General features: G+C 35.6%; 1 protein-coding gene across 1 annotated transcript; it reads right to left on the bottom strand.

Annotated features, from left to right (window-relative positions):
* Positions 1–3246: 3246 nt before the first annotated feature.
* LOC131198134 (vomeronasal type-2 receptor 26-like) lies at positions 3247–14308 on the bottom strand. The gene is made up of 5 exons (XM_058182638.1): positions 14069–14308; positions 10873–11700; positions 8504–8731; positions 6961–7087; positions 3247–4151 (listed from the first exon to the last, which is right to left on the bottom strand). The coding sequence occupies exons 1-5, from the start codon at positions 14306–14308 to the stop codon at positions 3247–3249; spliced, it is 2328 nt and encodes a 775-aa protein (XP_058038621.1).
* Positions 14309–14680: the final 372 nt, after the last annotated feature.

Genomic DNA, 14680 nt, shown 5'->3' on the forward strand with positions numbered 1-14680 from the left:
CCCCTAACAACCTTTGCTTATCAACATCTGAATATATTATTCTGCCCTTGATCCCCCTAAGTGATCCTCCTTCTCCAGCCCTGACCATTCTCTATGAAGCAGAGGCTTGGCCATCCCCTCATTTAATATTACAAGGGAGAGGAGAAAGGAGAAAAAGAGGCCCCGAGGCCCTTCAATTCATATTTTCACTGCCAGAAGAAAGTCCACCCTCCAAACCCTGCCACACATTCTACTGTCTTCTAAGCTGGTCTTTCTCACTGGCCAACAGTGGAGAGAACACACTCACTCACCTTCTGTATCCAACTCTCACTCTGTGGAGAGCAGCAAAAATCTGCCTCCAAACACACAATACATCCAGACTCCCGCCCTAGGATTGGGTTCCCCAATTGCCTCAGGGCTCTCTACCCTCCTCCATTGCCAGCACCTCTATCCATTCCTACATGGACTCTGTCATCAAATATTGTGGGGAACTCATTAATATTATTAAGAAAGTATGGTAATATACGAATCACTGTGGTGGCGCAATGGACAGAATATACTGCAGGCTACTTCTGCCGATCACCGTCTGCCACCAGTTTGGCAGTTCAGGTCTCATTGGCTCATTGTTGACTCAGCCTTCCATCCTTCCAAGGTCAATAAAGTGAGGACCCAGCTTGTTGGGGGCAATAGTCTGACTCTGCAAACTGCTTAATGAGGGCTGCAAAAGTACTGTGAAGTGATGTATAAGTCTAAGTGTTAAGTGCTGTATATTCTATGATCGTATAAGGCAGATACATAATGCTGATCAATTATTCTTACACACACATTTTTAAGCAGAAAGTAGTCAGTTCTCACTGGAAATATGTCCCTCAATAAAACCATTGCAATTATATATGTTGTTTGTCATTATTATCTTCTAAGATTTATTTTCATTTAATATCCGTAGGAGCCTTTCATTAGGATTGCCATCTATCTAATCCAATAAATTACTTTTGTACATTAAAGCTCAATTTCCTTGGAATAGCTTACTATCTGAGAGCATATAATACAAGATGGAAGGTCTACTCTGGGATATATTTAGATGTTTTCTTCTTGGTGCCCTTAATTTGTTCTTCATTATGAGGCTAGAATGAAAAAAAACCCTTTCTGTTCCATAACCTTAGTTTAAATAGCAATATATTAATTAATGAAATGGGAAATTAATCTTTGAAATCAGCTTTAGGGTTACCTATGTTTACTTCTTCATATGATCACTGACTTTTTTTACATATTCTATTTCTCCCAAAGATGCTTCTTTAAGGTGCCTCTCTTTCACAAACACAAAACTACTGTCCATCACATCCTGTCAATGCAAGTGGAAGTGTCCAGCCACCCAATACTCTTGCTAAGAAGACTAAACAATGGCCTATGTTTAAGTATCATATTGCTTGCTGAAACCCAACTCTATCAGGAAATCAGCATTGCCCTACACCTGAGTGTCAAACTCAAGACCCTTGGACTGGATCCAGCCTATAGGGTGCTTAGATGTGGCCAGCAGGGTCACCCTGAAAGCACCAAAGGACCAGCCTGCGGTGCCTCTGCCAGCAAAAGCAGCACTTAGGAGGGACATGCACAGCCCTCCTGAGCTCTGATTTTGGCTGTCATGGCCTCCTGCAACCCTCTGCCAATGAAAATGGAATTTGTGCAGCCCTCCTAAGCTCCATTTTCATTGGCATAGTGCTTGGACCACCACAGACAACCCCGACATGAGTAATGTTGAGTTGGCCATGCCCCCTGACCATGCCCATCTGCCCCTGAGGTCAAAAATAAACCTGATGAGGCCCTCAGTGAAATTGAGTTTGATATCCCTGCCCTACATAGATAGGCTACAGGACTGGGCTTAAATATTTGCAACTCAAGTTCATATCTGAAGAGCAATTCTCCCCAAGCATTTGGGTCTTCATCCTAATGAAAATACTTAGGAGATCAATCTTTCAATCCCAGGCTAGGTTGAGCTTAGAAGCTACTGCGAAGATTTTCAGAAAAGCAAGGAATCTCACATTTTTTATTAATTGTTTTATTGATAGATGTATTTAAGATTATTGACTGACTTTCTGCAGTAGACCCTGATGGTGCACAAAACTAAAAAAAAAAGAAGCATGAAAATAAAGACATTAAATCAATAGGCTGATCTACAGTGCTCTATCAAAATCCATCAAACAAACTCTGGGGCCTTAATCAAATAAACATAAACCCAGGTCTTGGACAAGGCCAAGTTTTCAAAGAACCCTAGGAAAGGGGGCATCATCATCAACTTAGGAGTCATGTTGAGGGACCACAAGACAGAATAATGCATAAGATAATAATGCATAAGAGCACAAAAGTGCCTACCCTTCCTGTCCTATTGTTTCTTTTCATTATATCCAATTAATATAGTTATAACATACTTATGCTCATATATATATGCTTATATATTATATAGCTATTTCATTTCATGTTAATGCCTATATATGCTGATATGACAACATAAATAAAAAAAAAGAATGCATGAATCCTAGATGACACATGATGGCAATATTTAATGGAGGCAACATAAAACCTACTCTGATGGAACATATTGGGTGGAGAAAAACAATTAGAGACAAATGGTCTATCAGTTATTCATGTGCCATTCAATCATCATTGGTTGTTGAAATCATGGATGGCCAATCCCAACAGTCTCTAACTCTGGCTGAGTGAAAAATGAATTGCAAATTCAACTTATTATCGCTTCAGTTCCATATCTCGTATTCCCATTTTGCTGAGGTTTGAGTATATCTACGATCACAAACCTCACATTATGTCAGTGCTTCTCAATTATTTTCTGTCATGCCCCCCTAGGAAGAAGAAAACATTTTTCGCGCCCCCCGTGCGACTGTAAATAGTATCATGTTTGTTATGTTAGTATGTTTGCCGAGGTCAAACGCGCCCCCCTTTACGGAGCCTCGCGCCCCCCCCGGGGGGGCCCGCCCCACTATTTGAGAAGCACTGCATTATGTGGTCCATGGTAATCATCAGCTTTAGCTGATGAAATCCTAATTATTGAATGCCTAGAAAAAATCTGCAGAGCCTTTTCTGTCTGCTGAGTCCTTGAAAATTACCAGATTCTATGGCAATTATTCTTAGTCTAAGCCCACCTAGATTTTAAACTTAACGAATTGCCACAATTGTCTGTACAATGACACAGCACAAATGTATACACAGCATATTCACATAATTGTTTGCTAACACCCAGGTTCCTATGGGATATTAAAATATTTTTTTCTTTATTAATTGGTCTCTGTTGTTTAGTTTTGGCCTAAAAATAATTATGTAGCATTTGGGGAAATATAGACAGATAAGCAATCCAGCACTAGAAGCCAAAATGGAAAAAACCTCCACAGCTACCATATATTTGCCTTTGGTGCTCAGGTAGGATGGAACAAAAGTGAGCCACACACTGCAGAAGATCAGCATGCTAAAAGTGAGACATTTGGCCTCATTGAAACTGCTGGGGAGATTCCTGGAGAAAAAGGCTACTGTGAAACTGGCAGTTGCCAGAAGGCCCATGTAGCCCAGGACACAGTAAAATATGACAGCTGAGCCTTCATTGCACAGTAGAATGATTTCCTCCATTTCTGAATGGGTATCGATGTCAGGAAAAGGGGGAAAAGTGAAGAGCCACACCACGCAAATGCTTATTTGAATAAGGGAACCAGAAAGAACAATGGAGGTGGCCAGTCCTCTTCCCACCCAGTTCCGCATCCTTGATCCTGGCTTGGTGGCCATGAAAGCCAGAACTACAGTGATGGTTTTTGCCAGCACAGAAGACACAGCCACTGAGAAGATGATGCCAAAGCTAATTTGTCTGAAAAGACATACTATATTGCCAGGTGCAACAAGAAACTGCAGTGAGCAAAGGAAGCAGAGGATGAGGGAAATGAGTAGAAGGTAGGTGAGGTTTCGGTTATTGGCCTTGACAATGGGAGTATTGTGGTACTTCAAAAATATTGCGAGTACCATAATTGTGCAGAGAGTAAAGAAAAGTGCAAGAGTAAGTAAAGTTATTCCCATTGGCTCTTCATAGGACAAGAAAGATATTTTCTTTGAAATACATGAATCTTGTTCCTTATTTGGATATTGATCTTCAGGGCATTTTGAACAGTCATACATATCTACAAATATAAAAGTATAAATGTATAAATATTTGTTTATTAATCATACTATTATTAGAATTATCACACAGGTTATTTCTAGAAGCAGTATTGACTCAGTGGTTAGAATACAGTATTGCAAGCTACTTCTGCTGCTTGCCAGCTGCCGGCAATTTGGCAGTTTGAATCTCACCAGGCTCATGGTTGACTCAGCTTTCCGTCCTTCTGAGGTTGATAAAATGAGGACCCACATTGTTGGGGGCAATATGCTGACACTGTAAACTGCTGAGAGAGGGCTGTAAAGCACTGTGAAGCAGTATATAAGTGCTCTTGCTATCTTACTTTTTCTCTTGTATTTGGGACATAAGGGAATATAGGAGAATATAGGAAAATATCAGTTCTTCCTAGGTTTATTTCATGTTGCTTATTTTGTTTTCATGCTTCAAATCTTATTTATTTATTTATTTAATTAAACTTTTATTAAACTTTTATTTAATTAAATCTTCAAGGTCTCTTCCAACTTTATTGTGTTTTTTTTATTTGCATTTATATCCCGCCCTTCTCTGAAGACTCAGGGCGGCTTACACTATGTTAAGCAATAGTCTTCATCCATTTGTATATTATATCCAAAGTCAACTTATTGCCCCCAACAATCTGGGTCTTCATTTTACCTACCTTATAAAGGATGGAAGGCTGAGTCAACCTTGGACCTGGTGGGACTTGAACCTGCAGTAATTGCAAGCAGCTGTGTTAATAACAGACAGACTTAGCAGTCTGAGCCACCAGAGGCCCTTGTTCTGTTCATTTTCTATTTATTTATTTAATTTTACTTCTATCTTCAACAAAGTCTTGAATAAAATATTACTAAATATAAATATATCAGAGTTTTCTTGCTTTCAGATGTTCAATTCTTATATTTCTGTATGATAAAGCAAAATTAATGCTCAGAAGGAAAGGTGTCCCTGATTCACTCATGGCTCCCATATAACACCTCTCCTGCGCAGGCTGCACTGGTTGCCGATGGTCTTCCAGGTGCAATTCAAGGTGTTGGTAACCACCTTTAAAGTGCTCCAGGGCTTAGGACCGGGGTATTTACAGGACTGCCTGCTGCCACCGGTAGCCTCCCATCGACCTGTGCGCTCCCACTGGGAGAGTCTCCTCAGGGTGCCGTCAGCCAAACAATGTCAGCTGGCAAACCCAGGGGGAGACCTTTCTCTGTGGGGGCTCATACCCTCTGGAATGAACTTCCTCCGGGGTTACGATCTCTCCCCGACTTCCAGACCTTCCGACGTGAGCTCAAGACTCTCTTGTTTCATCACGCAGGGCTAGCCTAATGTGTTGTGTTTTAACTGGGGTTTTATTATTTGATTTTTATAACTTAATTTTAATTGTTAGCCAAAATTTAATCAGATTTTTACAGTGTTTTTAATTTATCTATATATATTGTATGAATTCTGTTTTACGTAGGCTGTAAACTGCCCTGAGTCCTTCGGGAGAAGGGCGGTATAGAAATTTAATAAATGAAATGAAATGAAATGAAATTCTCCCTACATGAAAAATTTCTGAAGCTTTCTGAATAAAATAGAAAAGATTTTGTGAAAGTTGGAGATTATTTGGAGATTTTGAGAAAGTTGATCCCATCTCAGAGCAGAATTGTTTGAAGAAGCTGTTGTTTCCTGAGGTCCTACAAAAGTGCTAACCACTATTAAGAAATACATCTCTGGACATTAATTAGTTGATTAGAAGCATCCACATGGCTCACACTGCTGCTTTACACCAATAAACCTTAAATCAGTTTGATATTAAAGGCTTTTATTTTCCTTCTAACTGGACAAACTATCTTCCTTTTCCAAAGCACATTGCTCATTGTGTGCCTGCTTATGCTCTTGCATTCACTTCTTCTCCAATGAATATAAGTGCAAACATCAAGTATTTTCTTGCTAATTATCCCAGTTCTGGAATAGCAATAGCACTTAGACTTATATAGTGCCTCATAATAATTTATAGCCCTCTCTAAGCAGTTTACAGAGTCAGCATATTTCCCCCAACAATCTGTGTCCTCATTTTACTGACCTAGGAAGGATGGGAGGCTGAGTCCACCTTGAGCCTGGTGAGATTTGAATTACCAAATTGCAGGCACCTAGCAGTCAGCAGAAGTAGTCTGCAATTGCACTCTAACCACTGTGCCACCACAGCTCATAATTATTCTTAAAATTAGAGAATGAGTAAAAGAGGACAGAGATAGTCCTTGTTAAGTGACTGCCTTGGTTAGCAACCATTCCTAGTTACAATAGTAATAAATAATAATAAAAAAAGGATCATCATCACCAATCCTTACATTGAAGATCTGTATTTAAAGATCTGTAGAGAAAAGGAAAACTGAAATAAAAAATTAACAACAGTTGTTTCATTTAACTGGCAAGTTCCAATTGTGGCCACTAAATGACAACATGCATTTTTAAAAAAAATAAATTCTGTTAAGTGCTTGGGATTTTGTAAAATTTATCAAGGTTTTTTTAAATGGAAAATTGTATACAAATGTTTTAGATAAATCCGAAAACTAATCAATATGCCCTGGAAATGATATATGCTGAGTCACCTACGTGCCAAATTTATATGAAGTTTTCACAGTTTACACCAGTGAAATCCCTTAAATTCTTAATTCTGTGGGCAGTCTTTCTTTGAAAAAGTTGGAAAATTTCTCTTTATCAAAAGGGCAAAATATCTTAATTGATAAAAATATAATTCATGTCCCGTACTCATATGTTCATGGATCTGCTTGGAGTGACCTGGAGAACAATAAGGAAATTTGGTTTACAATGTCTCTTACCCTTCTGCCTGGACATTTTCTCTTTGGGACATGGGAGGCAATCATAGCAGCAAAAAGGCTTCTCCTCCTGCTTTTTCTTAAAATATCCCGGTAGGCAGCTCTCGGTACACACTGAAACAGGTATAGTCTGCCCAATAAATGAAAGAAGGAAAATGTTAATCAATATTTTGGAAAAAAAGTTGAAAATCACAATTGAAATTCTATAAATAAAGTTTCAATTGCAAGAATCTGAGATTATTTTTTTCATGAGTTGCATTACCAAAACTACTCAGAACTGAATTTTTTTTCAGTTCTATGAATTATATAGGTAACCTTAATTGGAAAATGTTACACTCAGACCATTCCCTAGTACTGAAATTATTTCAGTGGAACTAAAAGAAAAAGGGAAATATCTGGAAAATATCTATTCTTACTGTTGCATAACACAAATACTTAAATATACCGTAATTAAAGAGAAATACATTTTTCAGAATTATTTAAGAATTCTTTTATTTAAATGAAAAACAATGTAACGCAGAATACAATTAAATATTTGAAAAAAATCTATAAGAAGGTGATAGTTCTAAAGATAGTAGGCATCATATTGAAAAGAGATGCCAAATGTTGAATAAAACTGAATTTGTGGAAATTAACAATAGCCTACTGGCAATAGTCAAATTTATACCCAATGGTGAGCAATTAAAACCATAAGTACAACTTGGATTTTTAAGTGGGAATTCTTAATAGTTAACTTAACAAATTAAAAAAGGAAAGATAAAAGATTCTTTTTCTTTAATTTGCTAATGAGAAATAGTTTGCAGTATTTAAAAAATATGTTTTAAGGTTTTAGAAAGTGGAGTGATACAGAGATAGGGAAATCTGTTTTTCAGACTTTAATAAAGCTCTATTGAATCCCATCAATGAATTTAATAATTAAATTTTAACTAACATTGCTCAACAGTAAAATGACTTTTGTAAAGTCTTTATTACATCTGATAAATTTAATGAAGGGTAAACCTGATAAATGTCAATGTATCGTTAAATTTTCAAATCATTTATAAAACATATGATGATTATTAGCTCAACATTCTTTACTATTTTTAATATCTTAAGAAGTAAAGAAGTGTCAAAAGAAAACCATTATAGGACCTTATTAATTGATTCCTTCTTCTTAAGTTGGAAATGATGGTTCATAATATAGAAAAAAATGCATTTTAATAGACTTCATCAGTTATAAATATTATCACAAAATATCTCAGGTTTAAAGGAATGTTGAGACCAAAAACCTGAAAAACTCTACAGTCAAAATGCAACACAATGTCTAAGTTACATATGTGTTTACCTACATGTACTTTTGATTATTTTAAAATGGTTACAATTTTTAAAAAATATTGAATTACATAATAATTTGAAGTGAAAACAAATTTATGTAGGGAAATGTTTCTGAAGTCACTTCCTAAATGGTACTAGAAAATTGGATTTAATAACAGGAGGAACAACTCCAGAGATTTAGGTTTAGCACTACTTTTAGGATATCATCTCACACATTTCAGATTGAACCCACTTGATTGAAAGTTTGGGGCCAGCTGATGGCTTCCTCATGAATGGTGAACATTTTGTCTTCTGCAGCCCAGGGATCCAGCTTCCCAACTTTCACTCGATGGAAGGACTGGTTGGGAAAGGTGACCCAGTTCTCAATCTCCAGACCTGTAATCAATTTTCCATTCTGGTCAAAAGAAATTTCATCCCCAGCACTGTTGTTAAATGAGACTCTTTTCAAAAAGAAGTGAAGCTGAATATGAAACAAATATGTGAAAAGAAAGCAAGATTAACGTATAGAACTATAAGGCAGTAAATATGGGATAAAAATGTAATAGATAAATAATAAATCTCTGCACAATACACAACTGTCTGCTTTCAATTGCATGAGAAATACAATTTAGATGGAAGCTGGTTAGTTTATCTACCTTCTCTACCATGGTTAAACTCCTAAGAACAAATGGAAAAAAGCTGTTGATTAATAAATAATAATAATCACTTCTTAAAAATTCCAATGTAGGTTTCACCCATTGAGGCATTCTCTTACTCAATAACATTTAAAAAGGAACATATTATTAGATATAATGAATTGTTGAATGAAAAGGGTGAGTTAAAATCCAAATTAGAATTAGAGGCAGATGATATAACAATGAATTGGTTTGCATACTTGCAAATACAATCCAGATATGATAATGATGTTAAAATAGAAGGCTTTTATAATAACCTAACGAGTTTTGATGAGATTTTAACAGGTTCAGATGACCACTTGATAAATAAACTGTATGGATACTTACTAGAGGTGGAGGAAGAACAGGTTAAAGAGACAATGATTGATGGGGGAGGAATTTTGTTCATGGGATAGACCTAGATGACTGGCAGAAATTGTGGATGTATAATTATAAAATGACGATGTCAACATCATTTAAAGAGAATTTGTATAAGGTGTTTTACAGGTGGCATCTACCCCCGACAAGAATTGCTAGAATGTCTAAGGACAAATCTGAAAAATGTTGGAAAGGTCATCAGATGCCTGGATCATATTACCACATATGGTGGACATGCATTGAAGCTAAAAGATATTGGACTAAAATACACACGTGGTTGGAAAAAATGATCAAAAAGCATATTGACTTTAAGCCAGAAATCTTTCTGTTGGGAATTATACCGGAGATATATACTAGAGATATAAAATATTTGATTGTGAATATTATCACAGCAGCTAGGATTGTATTTGCAAAAAATTGGAAAAATGAAAAGTCACCTTTGCAAGATGAAATAATTAGAAAAATGTTGGAATGTGCAGAGATGAGTAAATTAACATTTGAAATTAGAGAACAAGATGATAAACAATATTATAAAATATGGGATTTATTCTATAATTGGTTAAATGGAAAGATATGTTAAGAAAAATGAATATAAGATATATGTATGGAAGAGATGATTATTTTGTGAATGCACAGGAAGATATGTTAACACCCTTACAGCACGTTGTAATGGAATTGATTTGATGAGGTTTTTTTATTTTATGTTTAAAAATAAATAATTTTTTTCAAAAAAATAAATAATAAAAATAATAATAATAACAATAAATATTTCTGTTATATGTATATAAACTGACCTTTAAGATGTTTTCTTGTTTCTTGTATTTAATTCACATACTAATTCAGTTGACCTTATCCTATACTCTCATTTCGTACTCTTCTGAAAACATATCTTTTTGAGAACATATCTTTTCTCACACAGTGCGGTAAGGATTTTGAAATAGTCATGGATTGATTTCAATTCATAGATGAATAAATATTGAATCATACACCCCAGACAGAGAATTCCTGCTGTTGTGTCATTTATAGTGTCCATTCTGCATGCATGGATCAGTCACCTGTGGTCTCAGGAGTATTTTCGTTATGAAACACCAAATAGAATTTTCTAATTTTTCCAGCTTCTACACATCCTGAAACTTTCCTATTGTATTCACTATTTTAAGCCCATAATCTTATTGATTGAAATGCTTCTGAGGATGTTTCTTACAATTGAGATTTAACCTAATCAAACAATTCTTATAATGCTACAAAAAATAAAGCTTGTTACAATAAATATTTCCTGTCTATGCGATATGGATGTGGGGTTTGGGGAGAGAATAGGCAAAGGACATATCCCAACAGATACAGCCTTCAAGAAAGAGGCAGAGAGTAAGTGAGATGGAATGTTCAAAGAAAGTGTACCAAGATTACCACCATAAAGGGGGAAAAAAGAGATAAAGAGGAAATGTAAAAAAACTTTACTAACTTTCCATCTACATCTCACTACTCTTTGTGTTCATAAATTTGAGAGATGTTGGCAAGTCAGTAGAACTCAAATCTGATGTCCAACATATTTGATTATTCATCAAATTACCTGCCATGGCTGAAGATTCTGAAGATCAAACTTTTTGCCACTCAATTTTTGCCTATGTTTTTGGCTCAACTTCACATGTAAAGCATGTGCCACGGCATACACTGCATTGTATATACTGTAACTATGACTGCTCATCCTCATTTCAAAAAAGGTCCCAGGAAGGCTCTCCAGCTTCTCCCTCCCTGTACAAACATCCTCCATTTCCTCATTCGCAGATGGATCTGGATACACACAGCCAAATGCTTGTTCCCATACTTCTCTGAAGAAACCATCCTCTTTGGAGGACATATGATCTCTTGTCTGAAGAAAATGTTGAAATCCTGCAACTTCATTTGAATAAGCTGCAAAGTTCAGAGCACCATGGAGGACTTGGATATTCCAGCTTTTCTGATAAAAGAATGATGCAAGACCCATTTGAGAAGCCATGATCCACACCTTACCTTTGAGCTTTATAGAAACTATTTCCATTTCAGGTAGATACAACAACCACCTTAAATTTGAAAGATTATTATCACTGATTACGACAGTTTGGGCTTTGCTCTTAACAAGAAGGTGAAAAGTTTCAGCAAGCAATTCCATGCCTTCTAAAGCATTGGTGAAATACACTGGTCTGAATTGCTCCAAGAAGGCAACACAGATTTTATGGAGAGCAAATAATGAAAAGATTAGGTGCTGAAATGTTCTTCCCCCAAGTCCATAAACAAGTATCCCAACCCAAGTCCATCTGAAGTGCAAAAGTAGTTGAACAATTCCCATATAATGCAGTTCTTCACCTGGAACCATGTGGTAGTAGAAAGGGCTTTCATTTGGAGAAGAGCCAGTTGAGAACTAGGAAATGAAAATTAGATACATAAACAAATTTTAAAAAACTAGTTGGGGGGAATATGATTGACAAAGTAAAATATGTATCCACTTTAAGTTTAGAGTTCTGAAATACATCATCATATGCTTTCACATAATTTCTATGCTAATGAGACTATTGTGGGATTGGATGATACTTATTTTCCCTTTGAAAACTACAATCTTATCTTGTGAATTCATCCCCTAAATTTACCTCCATAAAGAATCCCTACTTTGGCTTATTATTTATATATGTCTTTCCTTCCTTCCTTCCTTCCTTCCTTCCTTCCTTCCTTCCTTCCTTCCTTCCTTCCTTCCTTCCTTCCCAGCCTTCACAGCTTCAAGATGCAGTATAACTGCATTCTGAAGAATAGTCCTGTCAATTCCTCTTCACGTATCTCATCAACTCAAATTAAGAGGAGATATTGGAGGAAAGAGACAAAACATGAAGGAGGAATTACTAGGGAGAAGAAATAGTTTTATTCTTCACTGTTAATAGTAATGAGGCTTCTGATTCTGCTTTCATGGCATCTCCTGTAATAATTCAGCATGGTTCTAAATTCAAGGATATCTTCTTCTTCTTCTTCTTCTTCTTCTTCTTCTTCTTCTTCTTCTTCTTCTTCTTCTTCTTCTTCTTCTTCTTCTTCTTCTTCTACTACTACTACTACTTCTTCTTCTTCTTCTTCTTCTTCTTCTTCTTCTTCTTCTTCTTCTTCTTTTTTTTTACTAAAATGTATCATTCATCAAGGTTTAGAGATTGAATACCTCTCTTTGTTCATTTCTCACAAGAACTTTCTCCCTGACTGAATGGTATATTCTTTGTTAACCCCTATCATGATGACCCCAGCTTCAAAGAAATATGAGTAAACTTTGGATAAAGATTAAGAAGACCCTGTTACTTGTTTTCTACCATGATTGTTCATTGGATAACTTTAAAAAAACTGCTGATCCAGTTCTACAGAGGAATTATTGAGTCTGTCATCTGCACCTCCATAACTGTCTGTTTTGGCTTTGCAACCAAACAATGCAAAAACAGACTTCAACAGATAATTAGAACTGTAGAAAAAACAATTGCTACCAACCTGCCTTCCATTGAGGATCTGTATACTGCACGAGTCAAAAAGAGGGCTGTGAAAATATCTACAGGCCCCTCAAATCCTGGACATAAATTGTTTCAACTTCTACCCTCAGAACAATGCTATAGAACAACTAGACACAAGGACAGTTGTTTTCCCGAATGCCATCACTCTGCTTAACAACTAATTCCCACAATACTGTCAAATAATTTACTAAGATTGTTATAACTATTATTCTTCTCTTCCTTACTAGTATCTAACTTTTCCCACTTATTATTATAACCATGTTTGGATAACCATGTTGCTTGAATCTTTCAATTTATATTGTTTTTATTTGTTTCCTAGTACAATTTGATAGCTTATTAGTAACCATGACTATCACTAAGTGTTGTATCTTTTTATTCTTGATGAATGTATTTTATTCTCCTTATGTACATTGGGAGCATATACACCAAAGACAAATTCCTTGTGTGTCCAATCACACTTGGCCAATAAATAATTCCATTCCATTCTATTCTGTTCTGTTCTGTTCTAGCCAATCCCACTTTCTTAACTTAACTACTAACTCATCACATAGTTATAGATAAATTTATATACAGTCTCACTTATTGACTGTCTCATTTAGCCACTCTTTGGCATTCTAAAAGTTCTGCAAATCATTGTATTTACAAATATCACAGTGGCTTGCAGTCATATGATCACCAATCGGGAACTTCAGAACTAGTGCACATTTATGACCATCAAAAGTCACATAATTGTCATTTCACAAAATTAACAACCGGGTTTCATGGAGAACACAGATATGAAATCCCAAGTAATAATAGTGACATGAAATGATGTCTTTCTGTTGATTCACTTAATGATGGAATTAGAGCTGAGGTTTTAAATCTGACATGATCAAGTGTTGTTCCAGTCAGCAGTTCTGGAACTTAGTGATAAAGCTGCCAATCCCAATTGTAATCAATAAGTGACTACCTCTAAAATAATAAAATGCTAGCTATGCAACTTTAACCACTGAATGAAAACAAGATATAAATCTAATGTCATCATAAAATATAAATAAATAATATTCATAAACATTGTATAGTTGTTTTTTTCTCAGCAAATCGGCTTGTAATGATCATTTATGACTAATCTTTGAAACTCAAAGATATATTATTTTATTTTATGATATATTCTATATCTTTACTTAAAAATACAGAAATGTTCAGGGCAGTTAATTATGTCTTATTGTCTTGCCTTCCACTGCAATCTGAAAAGAAAAATCCAATTAATCTTACCTGTGAGACTTTATAAGTGTCTAAAATATCTATCAAAGAGATTCCAGGATCAATAGTCCCAACAACTGAGGTGAGTTTGTTCAGGATGCCACACTTGTAATTTGGAATAAATCGATTCTGACTGGAGAAAAATTCCATTTTGGCATGATAGCCAGCATATCTTTCACAGATTCTAAAGCCCAGGGTGACATTAGGTAAGAGTTGGTGCTCTTCATTGATCTTTTTCACAGCAAATATCATAGTCAAAATATGCTGATAATATTTAGTCAGGACTCTGCAAAGAAAATTAGATAATGTATCAAATGGAATTCTGCAACTAAAAAGGGCAATATGACTATACTCCTTGAAAAAAAAAAGAAACCAATAATTACTTTTTCATGTTATCTAATTAATAGATTTAGCTCCATTAAAATGATTTTAGAAAGTAATAGACTCCACTTCCCATTATACTGTTACTACCTATAAAAATGGCAGAAATATATTTGAAAGGAATAATCACAGGCTTTTTTTTTTTTTAATCTCTTTGCTGTTTGTAATGAATTCTAATTATGTGAAATTCACCAGAATCATTATCAAGCCTGTAACATGGACATTAGCATTGAATAACTGGGA

This window comes from Ahaetulla prasina, chromosome 4, assembly GCF_028640845.1.
Source record: "Ahaetulla prasina isolate Xishuangbanna chromosome 4, ASM2864084v1, whole genome shotgun sequence".
NCBI lineage: Eukaryota > Metazoa > Chordata > Lepidosauria > Squamata > Colubridae > Ahaetulla > Ahaetulla prasina.

Excerpts from the sequence above, each read along its gene's own strand:
- LOC131198134 (XM_058182638.1), bottom strand. The coding sequence starts at position 14,308 with ATGATATTTGCTGTGAAAAAGATCAATGAAGAGCACCAACTCTTACCT. Across the intron at positions 11,701-14,068 it reads ACACTTATAAAGTCTCACAG|TTCTCAACTGGCTCTTCTCC; the intron begins GTAAGATTAATT and ends TTCATTTCCTAG. Across the intron at positions 8,732-10,872 it reads AGAATCTTCAGCCATGGCAG|CTTCACTTCTTTTTGAAAAG; the intron begins GTAATTTGATGA and ends TTTCATATTCAG.